At 42.9% G+C, this 14,334-nt stretch overlaps 1 protein-coding gene across 3 annotated transcripts in view; it reads left to right on the top strand.

Annotated features, from left to right (window-relative positions):
* The window catches only part of neo1a (neogenin 1a), a 130,647-nt gene that overhangs the window by 43,477 nt on the left and 72,836 nt on the right, over positions 1–14,334 (top strand). For all 3 annotated transcript variants that reach the window (XM_076156334.1, XM_076156335.1, XM_076156333.1), the window contains exon 2: positions 5,763–6,086. In XM_076156334.1, coding sequence (XP_076012449.1) covers positions 5,763–6,086 — 324 coding nt within the window. The remainder of the gene's footprint in view (positions 1–5,762; positions 6,087–14,334) is intronic.

Here is a 14,334-nt window from a genome sequence, read left to right as displayed (position 1 = left end):
AACACAATATAATTTCCCCAAGATGTGATTTATTATAGGGCTGTTGGCTAATCGAGTGTGTAGTGAAGGTGTCTAACATATAGAAGACATGTCTATTGCGTATAATAGACAGACATTGTCAGGGTTTCTCATTTTGCTGCAGTTTGTTGGGTGGTGCTTAGTGCTTCCACTTATTGCTCTGTTTGTTGGAGCCACATAGATTACTGCGATGATTGTTTCTTGTTTGTTTTTTATCTTTTATCTTTTATCTTCCTTTGCTTGCCGCAGCTTTGCATTCTGTGTAATTCTTGCTCTGGCGCTTTCTACTGAAACAGGTGAAGTATTTAAACAGCAGCTGTTTGCTTGGGGGAAACGTTGTTTGTGCTGAGAGCAACTAAACTAAAACAAAATTTTCGAGCATTGTGTGAGGCGAGAGGGCCTACATTCCCAACATTTCTGATGGCCTGTGGTGTAAAGTACCATATATCTACCTCTACATTGACAGGTTTATTGCATATAGTGTACTGTCCTGAGCAAGTGGAATCCTGTCAGCTGCTGAGTCTCCAGGGTGGTCCTGTGTTCAGCTGCAGCCCTTCAGGGCAAAACAGGAAACTGTGCTAAGTGTGTGTGTGGTTATAAGGAAAGAGGGGGTGTTTATGCATTAATTACTGTTGGATGTCATACTATTGCATGTCATTATAACTGAATGCAGTGTGTGAAGTCAACATATTGAACTGGGATAAGAACCCTTCAGCACATTGGACACAGTCATGTAAATCTGATGCTTTGCCAGACTGTTGCACTCAAAGCATTCGCCAATCCTATTAAGCAGCAAATCATTCAAGTAAGAGCTATTTCTTCATCTGATTAACAAGAAAGTGACGTTTTCATTAAAATGACATTTCCAAAGTTGCTGTTGCTGCAGTGACCCAGCCCCAGCTGTGACCCTGTCATAATCTTCTCTTGGGCTCCAGAGTTGAACAATGACTGTGAGCAGACAGGAATGACAGAGAACTGTGAGCTGAAAAAAAATGGAATCCTTTCCTCGTTTTAATCTGCCAGTTGAGTGTGCGCCGGGTGCACCAATCGTTTTGTCCATCCCTGTACGGCTTGGCCTCAACCCCTCATTTCATCAGAGGCCCAGAATTGGAACATTGTGACATCCCCGATCATAGCAGCCTCCTCAGGCGTACCAGACATTATTCTTGGCATCGGCACTCAAGAAGGGTTCTTCAGTGGGTACACGGCAACTGCAGAGAAACTTCTGTCATAGAGGGAAAAGAACATTGAATCCAAACCTTGAAATATGATTTTCAATCCTTTCTTATATATCTCCTTTTCTTTGGTAAGAAATAACAAACTGGGATTTTCTCTTGACTCAATGTGTGGACGACTTTCAGAGCTCACATAATCATTTTTTTCAGTACCAGAATCATTTATTGCAGCAAGCTTAGCATTTTCTATCTGTATTGGTGACAAGAATTGTGAAGAATCTTAAGAACACGAATTTAGCCGTTTCTGAGAAAAACGGACAGGCACATTGTGAGACAGGCTGTGAAAGACCAGGACAAAGAACAAAGTAAAGTGCTGTATTACCCTGTTTTCTGTTATCTGTGCATATTCTGGACGTTCTAAATCATTTCATACAAACCTCTGTCAACCTATGAGAAACTGGAGCAGAATGAGGAGGAGGCAGATACTTCCTAGACTCATTTGTTGTCAGTGTTATTAATGTAAATGGAGAGCAAGTGAGCTCTTTGCTGATCAGTTCAGCTCTTGCAGTCACACCATAATAGAATCCTGTGCCAGAAGAGTGCCAGACTTTAGAAAGTTTTAACTTTTTGTCATGAATACCCCCAAATAATGTCTCCAGTCCTTAAAATAGACAGTTCTTCAATAGACAGTGGTTGAACTCATCTTTGAACTCATTGTTGAGATCTTTATTTTTCGAGTGTTTCTTTGTGACATGTGGGCTTAAAAAGGGGAGCTTGGAGAGATGGAAAGATGAAGGAGTCAGCAGAGGAAAAGTCTGACACAAAAGATGAAGGAGACAGGGGAAATGTGGGAGGGAAGCGGAGACGAACGTTTCCATCAGTGTCATTAAAGAGCCTCTGATGCTGAGGTTGGAAGGACAAACAGAGGAGAGACAGAATAAGTGAGTAGGAGTAGATGGGAGGATAAAAAAAAGCTTTGGTTCTTTACAAATGGCTTCTGTCTTTTACCTGAGGGGAGGCTTTGCATTCATTTTCTCTACACTAACAGTTATATTGTTAATTAGTTTTGTGCTGTGCTCTGCTTTTTGTTTCACTGTGTTTTACAGTCAGGGACTCAGTGTCACTGTATGAAAAGAGTAGAATAATCTCATTCCTGCCTGCTAAACTAAATAATTCCATCACTCTTGAACCTCCACAGTGTAGCTCCCAGTTTGTAATCATTCTGTTTCCTTTTCATCACCCTTGTCCACGATTCCGAGCCGGAGAATGGCCTCTATTGTTGAAAGCGCGGCTGGTTTTGAGAGCGGTCTGCTCAGGCTCAAGAGTAGCTTGATAAGGAGAGGGGGTCAATATGGCGGCTGGGGTTGGGTCGATGAGGAAGGAAGCTTCCTGCTGACCACAGACTTGGGAAGTCTTTGTCACTTCTACCTTTAGAGAGAGAGAGAGAGAGAACCATGGCATCATTTGTTTTATTTCATATGCTGGAAGGAAAATAGACACAGTTTGGAAATTATATATTTACCTCAACATCCTTTCAACTTGGCCAGCACTTGGTCTCCTTTTTCATATACAAACACAGATGTGGCCACTTTATAAATACTGGTCTCAAATGTTTATATTCAATATTTGGACTTATAAAAACAAACTATAATCTCTGGATTTATGGCTGGATTACAAACAGGACCAGGTGTTTGTCTTGCCTTAGTGATATTATGGCTCAGAGCCACACACAAATATTCTGAACCAGTGTGTCGGCTTGTCTTTTGACATTATGATCTCAATAACTTGCATTTCATTCAATTTTTTTCAGTGAGTGAGTCAGTGCAAGTCCCTGCTGTTCAAGGACTCAAGTACTTGTGTGTCACTATGCACATTTTCCAGCAAGTACTCAGATCCTTAAACTCAGGGCTATTCTTAGTAATTTAATTGAGACTTCTCCACTATCATTTGGGTTGCTGATCAGCCTTCGCCTGTTCTTGTGTGTGTGTGGGTGTGGGTGTGAGTGTGTGTGTGGATACAGAGTAGAATGAGTCCATGTGGATTGCATGTGAAGTGTGGATGTTGTGAGCCACAGGGAAAGGAGAGTGTAGGTCATCACAAACCACTGTCCCTACCTTCATCTCCAGCCTTCTCTGTGCCTACCTCGCTCTGCTGTCAGCGGGTGTTGTGTCTGCAACTGAAAGCAGATGGTTAGCCATTTTGTCAGACAGTAGAGCTGAGACTAAGCCCTCCCCTACTGCTCCTGCAATGGGGGAACAAGCTGCTAAAGGCGACTGTCTTGGCAGTGGCAGGATTTTGCTGGATCCTTCAAACCGATTCAATATCTACCTCTGATAGATCAGCTGAAGATAGACAGTGTTTTGGATGAAAGATAAGCAGATTTTAGTCCTGGAAACGTTGCCCAACCCACCCCTATTGTTCCGGCAACGTAAAGCAGAGATGATTAAGCATGCCATGGTGCCTCTGGTCCACAGGAGTGACAAAGTCCCCCCTACTGCTACCCCATGTTACTCTCTCTCCATCTGTCATGTACACCACTGAAACACATTTGTTCTGGTGACATTACATTCTGCTTAGCAATACCCCGGCCTCTATTAATTTATTGATTCCCTGAACTCAAAATTACACTTTTCCTGCTCAGACATGTGATTGAAAATGTGTAATATTGGATTTGGACCCCTTACTTTCATTTACATGAATCTCATGTACGTATACATCTGCCTGGAGGCATTTTCAAAATAAAATGTCTGGGTTGAATAGGAAGTAAGGCAACAGGAGAAAGCTTTTGTGTTTACACCTCTATACACTTTCATTCCCTGAATCCACTCTGCTCTTGCACATTGTAAAATAACCATTTCAAGTTGCCAGGCTTGGCATTCTGTCAAAATGCCACTAACAGCCATGAACAGCAACCGACCAAAGCGTCACTCTTGTAGAATTTCCTCATTCACGAAGAGTCTTTGCTAATTAAGATGGTGTGGATGCTGCAGACAGACACAGAGGATAAGGTCCAGCACACGACAAGGAGACAGAATTCCCATCGTCTTTTCCTCTGCCTCCTCTGCCGGAATGCTTGGTTGACTCACTTTTATGTCCCATCGTGTTATTATATTACATTCAATTCAACTATATTTATACAGCGCCAAATCACAACAAACGTTAGCTCAAGGCACTTTACATACCAGAGTATTTAAAGAAATCCGTCATTCACCCATAAGCAAGCACTTGGCAGCAGGGAACAAGGGGAAGAAACCTCAGGCACAACCCGGCTCTAGGTGGGAGAGGGGGAGAGAGAGAGAGAGAGAGATGGCAGTATCTGTTAAATCATTTTCTGCAGCCTATTGCCATCATTGTTTGTGCTTCTAAGTGAACTAAATGCGTTGAGGAAAAGCAGCCACATTGCCCTCATAATGGATCATGCTTACATTGCTTCTGGCTTTGGATGTCACACTTGAGACTCGGTGCCGTAAGGTAGAGGAATTACATCCAACTTGTTAAATAGCTGAACCATTGACATCTCCCTTTCTCGCCCCCCCCCCCCCTTTTTTTTTTTACTCTCCCTGGAGACGTGCCATTTCTATGGAATAGAAACGACATATTTTAAACGGCATTTAACACTCAGTCACTTATTCCACTCAATTCGCTGCATTATTAAAATACTTTCATACCCCCTTAATTATTTTTCAAGCTCTCCCCAGCCCAGCAGAACTGATAATTGGTGTTATTTATCTAAACAATACCACGGTGCGACTCTGAGGGTGGGAGCCTTTGAATAATGGATGAGACCAAATGCAAAGCAATTGCACTTACTGTGACTTTGGCACTTTCCATGTCAGTGAGATGTTAGCATTTATGCTGGAAGAAAGGAAATGGTAGCCGTGTTTACTCCTTTGCTGCACACTATCCTTATAATAAAGCAAGACGTGATATTAACTTGCCAGGGAGGCTAGACTGGGTTAAATTTGTCAGTTCCTCTCCTCCAATTCCAGCGGGACTTGTGGTTTCATAATGAAAAGCCTCACGGAGTCTCTGGGACAGACTGAAAACAGAGGCTGAGAAGACAGAATGAAGAAAAAGATGTTTTACTCCTTAACATTTCATGTGTTTGAGCGAGTGTTTGCAGTACTTGGAGTCCTGTTACGTTCTTTCATGTCTGCAACCATCACATTTTCTGTTAGTATACTAAACAGTGAGTTTTCAAATGTGCCAGTAAAATCTCCAACACCTTTGAGGGTATGAATTCACACGGATATGTGGTTAAACTCAAAACAGCAACAGCAAAACAGCTATTCCCATGTATTCCAGGGTGAGATTCAGCATTTTCTGGTTTTTCGAGTATACACTCACTGCAGAGAAACACACAAAGAAACCCAATGGAGAGTTCCTTGGTAAAATACATGGCAACATGTTAGTATTGCAATGAAGAGAATGATAACTCCCTATCAGCTGGAACGGAATGCATCATTCAGGCATTCAGTTCACAGGGGGGGACTCCTGCTTGAAAATCATTACACGTTATTAGTTTAACATTAGTAACATCTCCGATCTATCTGCCCTGTCCTCCTCCAGGTTCCGGAGCGCAGCCCTTTAGCCCTTTCTGGTTCACGATGGAGCCTCAGGACACTTTGGCCAATCGGGGAAGCCCGGCGCTGCTCAACTGCTCGGTCCACAGCGACGCGGCCGTGCCGGCACGCATAGAGTGGAAGAAGGACGGCACCTTCATGAGCCTGGTTTCGGATGAGAGACGACAGGTGCTTCCTGACGGTTCGCTCATGTTCCTCCACGTGGTGCACTCCAGGCACAACAAACCAGATGAGGGCATCTACCAGTGTGTGGCCACCATCGACAACCTGGGGTCCATCTCCAGCCGCACCGCACGACTGTCTGTCGCAGGTAAGAGCCTTGCCTTATGAGCACACTTTAAACTTTTTAAGGATATCATGTCCATTTTACCCAATTTCTTAAATACGATTCGTCTTTGACCCATTTTCATCACTTTAGTTGAAAAGATGAGGGATTTGAAATGTGTATAAGAGCTGTAGTGTATAGAATTAAGTATAAATACCATGCCCTGCAGGTGGAGCATTTTTAGAAGTACAAGAAATGGTTGAGTTTAAAAAGAGATTACTTCCTTGGTACAAATCAGAATGTTTCCTACTCCACACCTACACTGCAAATGCACACCCATATTACAGCTGTGGTTCACATAAGCTTCCATAGTTGCTTTGTTGGGTTGTTTTCTTTTTGTCCTTGTAACAGTAAGGGAGGTTGGATTATTAGGTGTTTTAAGTCAAGTTGTGTCCTGAAATAAAATTTTCAGCCAGAAGAACCACAGAATGCTTTAGTTTACTGTGTGCTGTCTGCTCAGTGCTGCTCCGCCAGGAATAGAGAGGCGCTTCTCATTGACAATAGGATACACAAGTATAAGCTTGTCTGACACTTAATCCCTGTGTGAAGTTACTCTTAGATTCTGCTTCTTGTCATAGCCTTGCTGATTGAAAATTAATGAGGCAGCATATTACCAGTAGAGATGAAGAACACTCCTCTTTCCTCACCCACGCACAGGCAGCGGTCGCACTTTATGCGTTCAACAAAGTGACTAGTTAGATGCTACTTTTGATAAAACTAAGAGACGATTCATCCTCATAGTTTTTCAGATGGGTGTTTTATTCACACTTTACTTCCATGAAATGCTTATGTCAACATGTAACACTAGAGATGTAAAGGTGTTGATTCTGCTGCATTGATCAGAAATTGGCAAAATCCATAATGATCGGCTGTCACTGTAGAAAACCCCGCTTCAGAATGATAGGATGTTGGAATAGGAAGTACAGTTTTCAGTGCTTGATGATGGCGCTTTAATGACGTCTGTTTCCACTCATTTTTGCTAGCTTGTGGGCTTTTATTGATTATCAGTCTTTCTGTGCGGCCTGGTACCAAATGACCCACGGACCGCTGGTTGGGGACCGTTGGTTAGGGGGCCGCTGGTTGGGGAACTCTGGTTTGGGGACTGCTGGTATTTACTGTAAACCCCTTTTTTATACTTTGGTCTGACCTTACTTTTCCTATTGCAACAAACTTTGTGAAAACACATATTCCCTTACCCTCCATTAACTTCTTCATTTACTCCTTTGATCCAGACACTTGAACATCTCGCCATTTATTATATTGATGTTTTTCAGATGTGTACTTTTATCAACAGGGCAGAGCTGAGAGAGGAAAATATTTCAGACCCTTCTGTCCTTATTTTACAACCAATTTGCAGGTCCAGAATCCTCTACTACTCCAGGTCAATTTTCAATTAGATATATGGGTTAAAAAATATGGAGTACCTTTACTGACTTCTATTTCTTAATTTAACAGGATGACCCTAAAAAGTAATTTAATAAGTCATTTTAATAATGAATAAGCTCCACTTTTTCAACCTTTTGGATGCATCCTTTCACTGTTTTGCTCCCGACTGCCTCTGTTACTTTAGATTGAGTTCTTCCTCTGTGCAGCTGCCTTGCTCAACTGAATCCCCCTCAGCTACAGCAATGGGCCTTTTGGTCAGACCGGTTGTCCATGATAGTTGAGGCCAAACAAAACCAGAGTGTGTGCATGGTGTGATAAATGTGTAATACCCTCACATCAGAATTCATTTTGCCACATATGATTATCAATGCTAATGTGATTGATTAGAATGTGGCTCTCTGTGTGGCTGACACAGCTCGTATTCCCCGCCTGACCCCTGAGGTGGCCTGGGGAATTCAGCTGACCTTTAACGTAATTTCAACTCATCAATAACAAACAGATTCCCAGAAAGCATCAGTGCTTTCAATGCGTGTGTACAGTAAAGAAACACAAGCCCGGCAGAGGAGCGGCTGTGACACAACGCTTGTGTGAATAATGGATGTGAGCACATCGTCAGCACTTTCGACGGTTGTTACACTTTTTTGGCCAGTGCACCTTCACTTCTGTCTCTGCTGCCTCTACTAGGAAACATCCTCACACCCTCTGGGATCTACCTGGGTCAAGCATGATGGGAAGTTAAATTCAATCAATTCCTATTTGGGAGAGGAGCAGCTGAACTCTATCTTCTGTTACACACAGATGTAAAAGTGTCAGAGATTGTATGTGTCAAACACATTAACCGTTTGCATCGATGGCCCTTATTACACACTCACACACATGCAGAAGCACTGGTGCACCTCCAGCTGGCTGGCAGGTGGCCAATAAAAGGGTTAATTGCAGTGTAGCGAGAGCAGACCATTAGGCCGCCGTCGGACCTGAGAAGTATTGTGCGGCAGGAAGAAATGAGGGCAGGGCGGAGCGAGCGAGCGTGACCTCTCAGTTATAATGACGGGAAGCATATCTGACAAATGCGGCGGTAATATCAAGGATGGATTGCTGCAAGACGTGCCGCACACTCTTCTTAAGGAGCCCACCGCCATCAACGCCCCAGCTTCACCTCTCACACATAAAACACACATCGCATTTAGACCGTATCACATCCTGTCAGTGTGGCGTCAACATAAAGCTCTAACTGGTATGCTGAGAAAATGACTCATCCCATCTTATAAATCCACAGACGTGTGCTTCTGATTTGCGATGTGACAGTGATTCTATTGCTCACTAGTGTTCATTTTGACAGCAAAATTTAGTCGTAATTTAGTCATCGTATTTATTGTAGTTTCAGCCTAGATTTAGTTGAGGAAAATGATGCTAGATTAAGCCAACATCAATAAAAACAGTCAATAAAAAGATCCTTACACACACACACACACACACACACACACACACACACACACACACACACACACAGCTATAATACCATTTTATCCCCTCAATAATTATGAATCTGATGTAAACCTGAATTTTTCTTTTTTCGTTTTCATTCTTTTTCCCAATTATCCGAAATGCATACAGTCACCACTTAGCAAACAGGGAACTTCCTCTTGACTCATCTCATTCTTATTTGTCAAAGACTACGTTGATAAGTTGTGTCATAGTTTTTGCCACAATAGATATTTTTATTTAGTTGTCGTCTTATTTTGTAATCATTTTCAGTTTTTCTTCTATTAAATCAACACTGTTGCTCCTCTGTCATATATGCACAGTATGATGAAATATTAATCTGTTTGTTTAGTCACATGAATCCATATAAACGTCCCTCTCTCTCTGTGCCCTGTTCTCCCTCTGCTCTCCTGCTTTGTCACCCAGTCTGCCTCTGTGTGTTCAAGCCTCTGTGTGCAGTCGGAGCCTGTGGAAACACACTCGTCTACACATAGAAAGAGAGGGGGGGCCTAGTGGTGGATGATCTTATGTATTCAGTTCGTGTTGCAGTGAGAGAAAGGGAGGGGGAGAAAAATGATGGGGCAGAAAGAGAGAGGGAGGGAGAGAGATGCACAGAGCACTGATAGTAAGGACACCCAGCCAGTAATGAGAAATCCCATTTTAGCTGTCTGCTGCTCTCCCACATAGCCGTCCCTCCTCCTCCTCCTCTCGACTCTCTTTGTACGTGCCCCCCCTTAAGAATCGCTTGAAGTGAGCCCAACCTCGCCACCGCTTAACAAGGGGAACCCCCGCATGAGAAGATGGAGAATTCATTTTCTCTTCGTTTTGTTTGATTCCTGACCGCTGCTTTGGAAGACGAGATGATTATTTCTGGCCTGTACCGCTCTAGCTTTGACATATATTTGCTCCTGTCCTCTCTGTGTCTCTGCTATAGAAAGATAACTAAAGGTGTCCATCGCTTTGGTTTGATATCGTGTTTCACCGAAATCGCATATCTCCCTCTGCACAGTGGTCGACATTAGAAACTGAACACCGGCACTCTTCATGCGTCACTTGTGTCGCCTCATTTAACCATGCTCATCCTTTGATAGGGTCGGTGCCCTTTGAAGGATTTAGGGGTGTTGGCAGATTTCTTTAATCCCTTTTTTTGATGTATTTTAATCTGTTCGGGGGGGCCGCGCACCCCCAAGGACAAGATTGCTTTATAATGGTGAAAAGAGATGATTGCATAACCATTCATGGCTCGTCCGTTCTGGGTTTGGACTTTGTTGGACATGTCAAGTCAAGTCAAGTTTATTTGTATAGCCCAATATCACATCCAATGTCCCAGAGGGCATTACAGACCCTTGAGGAAGACGAGGAAAAACTCCATTCTTGTTGCATTAGCCGCTTACTAGCCTCACACTGGTGTGGGTGCAACCTAAATGTGAATTTGTTGTATGTTGATGTCAACATGCTACAGAATCTATTGGTTGAGCTAATTGGACTGTTTTCCCTTAACCTCAACTCTTAGGGGAGACCGAAAGCGTTTGCTCTCTTTATGTGAGCAGAGTAGAAAGGGAACTACAGTGGAGTAGAAGTAGAGAAGAGTGCTGCAAGTTGTATTTAAAGTGGTTGAGGGTAAAATAAATGGTGGAAAAATGCAGTCTAAGTAGTATGAAGCTTACTTTAAAGGGCTTTTGTGGCCACGAGGACGGATTTAATTTGAGACAGTTTTGTGTGGAAAATGGGAAATTACTAAATAAAGCGTACAAAAAGGGAACCCTTTGTCTTTACTGACTGACATTTCACCTAATTGGTCTCAGAGAGGAGCCGGCTTGTGTTTCTGAACGTCCTCTGCTTTTAATTTTGTGATGTAGTCTCCAGTTATGTTTTAGTACCACCTCTCGCCGACCTCTATTCTCTTTATCCTTTAAGACCTCTACCTTCGTGTTCCCCTCCAAAACACACACACACACACACACACACACACACACACACACACACACACACACACACACACACACACACACACTTTGGCTCTGACCCATTTTGCACTTCCACAGTCGCTGCACCCAAGTCATAAAATGCCAAAATGGCAAACAAACAGTAATAAATCCCCCAAAACAACCAAAAATGTTCTTCCTGCACTCTCAAAGGAACTTCCACAAACACCATGTCCCTTGTTTTCCTTGTGAGTGTGAGAGAGATAGCCAGGGTCGTTGCTATGACGAATGGCTCTGACCCGGAATCAGGATCGGGGTCAGAGCAGTCATCCATCCACCTGGAAGGATGGATGGAAGCAACAAGATGTAGGAGAAGGAGACTTTTGTAGCACCCAGCTCGTCTCAGTTGCTGTAATCATACAGAGCTGAAAACGTTTAGCTATGCTGGGAACACGTAATGAAAAAGGAAAAAAAATTAAATGCTGTACCAAAGAAAGAAAATGAAAAGTGTATTTCAGCTTGTTGCAGAAAGAAAGGGGCTTTTAGATTAAACAAAAGATAAACAGAACTCTAAGACGCAACGGCAGAGAAAATGTGAGGCGGGAAAACTTGGGCCAGACTGGAGCTGTTGGGAAAGATCCATCTCTTTCCTCTCTGGAGGATGGCAGCAGGAGGAAAGGTGTCGCCAGGGAGTCTGCTGGGCTGGAGGTAGATGACAGCCTCCATTTTACGTGTGTTCACTGACTGATTAGGTCCTCTGGGTAGGTGGAGTTGCTGATGGAGAGAGTCCTATCTCTTCTCTCCAGACAGCTCAGTGCCTGGTGTGTGTGTGTGGGGACAGATTTATGATCACCCATGCCTTTGATTGTGTTTGTATGGTTCTTATTCTTTTGTGAGACATATTCTCCAACATCAGCCTCATTCAGGATGGATGAATGTGCAGCTGCGGTGTGAGGACACACTAAAACAAACTAACGGCTTCACCGTAGGCTGTTAGTTTTGTGCCATGTATGATCTAGAATACTATAGTGAGCTTCAATCGGATTTAACTTGGATATTGCAGAGACTGTGGTTCGTTTGCTGGAGCCTGAACCTGGGATTTGTGAAGTCGACCGTAGCCCAGTGTGTCTGACTGAGCCTGACGAGAGCAGTTGAGCTCTGGGAGGACAGGAGGATATGTGTGAAGTCTTAATTTGGTATCAGCATGTAGATTTAGAATCATATTAGTTGTTAGACATTATGGAATCACCTCACCCTGTCATAATAGTCATAAATCCTTTGTGTGAAAAAAGAAGAGATAGAGAAGCAGCGAGTAATTTCACAGATGTTTCGGCGTGGGAAGACGTATGCATTCTCTGAGTGTTCCTAAGTAGCAATTGTTGATGTCACCCAGTAGCCCTTTCATATCAAGGCCAGGTTGATGCAGGCAGAATACCAGAGCTGAACTACCAAAAAAACAGACCAGAGCTCAGATGTTTGCATTAAAGAAGGAGAAACGATAAATTGCTGTATTGATTATGTGTCCCATCCTTAGTGTGCAGCCTACAGGTTGCTATGGCAACTTCACAGGTTGCATTGGCAGCTTGAGGTTTAGTGTAGGGGTGTTAATGTTTCTCCATTAAACTGAAACATTTGGGATTGGCTTCAGCACTGTGGCTGTACCACATTTGTGTTACTGTGATTAAGAGACAATCCTATAGCAGGGGACATTTTCTTCATTGCAATGAATTGGAATTATTCATGTAATGTGAACGGTGAATCTGTTTGCAGTCATATTTCTGCATGGTGCTTCAACTTCTCCTATTGTTGTGCTCTAAACTAATGAGAGTGATAATTGCTCGCTGCGGTCTTCCTCCTCTAATGACTCATGACTTCCTCCACTCCTCCACCTCCTCTGTTTTCTTCCGCCCACCTCAGCTCAACAGCACAGCGCGACACAATGATGCATAGAGCGTCTCCTCAACATGAGCAGCTTCCCCACACCAGTGCACAGTGAACGGCTCCAGCTTTAGAAACCTGACCGTTAGATGCATGGTGTCAACAGAAATATGGGGTCTCTTATGACGACAATCTCTAATTTATTTAAACACTTGTCATTGCACTTGTCATTGCGTGAAAATGTTTGAGTGAACTTTATCACAGAATCCCAGAGCTGATGGCCCAAGCAGTGAATATTAAACACACAGTATATCAGAGTGTTTTTCTGAGGAAACCTGACACAGATTTCAGTGAAGTGATTGCACAAATTAAGTGATTTTTCAAATCAGTAGTGGGTATTATGTTGAATAGCACGTCAGTTATGCTTTATAACAGTTTAGTTGGAGTGAATATAAAATGATTCGCTCCATGGAGCCAAAAAGTGATCCGACAGGTAAAATTGAACAACTTTGCGCTCGCACACTATCAGGCTCTTGAAACATTTTTAAAGTGTTATTTATATGCTGGCCTTCTTTCATTCAGAGGAAACCAAATCTCATTTTCATTCATGTGGACCAAATTTCCATTGTTCCACCAAGCTTTCCCCGTTTGCAAACCCGGCGCCGTGGTGCGGTGATAATGCTTTTCCTCTTGTGTTTCAGCCGTGAATTGAACAAATTTCTTTGAACATAAAAAACAAACAAACGAATAAAACACCTCCTTAAGATAATCGGAAGAGAGACGCCCTTCATGTGAGATAGCGGTTTCCTCTGCTGCAGGCTTCTGCAAACACATCCCCCCTGCTGTGTTGACTAGATTCTGGTTGTTTCATTTTACTTAGGTGGGAGGTTTGTTTATGTTGTAAATCACTCTAGAATCTGTTTTGCTGAGGACATACAGTTGTGGTCAGAAGTTTACATACACTTGTAAAGAACATGTAAGTCTTCAATAATTTATACAACTCTTATTTTCCTGTGATAGGGTGATTGGGGCCCACATAAAACATTGAAGTTTGGTTATTTTATGTATTTATTAGGTTCTACTGAAAATGTGACAGAATCTGCTGGGTCAAAAGTATACATACAGCACTGCTATAATATTTGGTTACATCGTCATATGGCCAGTTTCGACCCAATGAGGCGCTTTTGGTAGCCATCCACAAGCTTCTGTTTGTATCTTTGACCACTCCTCTTGATAGAATTGGTGCAGTTCCCAGACAAATGACCCATTTTGTGGCTCCTTGAACGTTTGGCCTGTAAAGACCTAGTCAAATGAAACCACAATCATCTACCCCTCATCTTATCATGTTAAGGCCTGAAAATGCGATCTATCGTGCAGGACTTGTGCAGCATACTGTGTTTAAAGTGTGTTTGTGTGCTTGTTGTCTCTCTGTGTCCCTTCAAAGCTCCCATTGTTCTGCCATATGACAAATAATAAAATGTCCAAGACTGCACTCCACTTCTGAATTTATTGAGCACGAGCAGACGTTGTTGGGCTCTGTGCCCTTTCTCAGTGTGCAAAAA

Source organism: Genypterus blacodes, unplaced genomic scaffold (assembly GCF_046128005.1).
Source record: "Genypterus blacodes isolate CSIRO-AG114 ecotype Tasmania unplaced genomic scaffold, CSIRO-AGI_Gbla_v1 ptg000067l_1, whole genome shotgun sequence".
Classification (NCBI taxonomy): Eukaryota; Metazoa; Chordata; class Actinopteri; order Ophidiiformes; family Ophidiidae; genus Genypterus; species Genypterus blacodes.
This window is presented reverse-complemented; position numbering and strand designations above follow the sequence as displayed.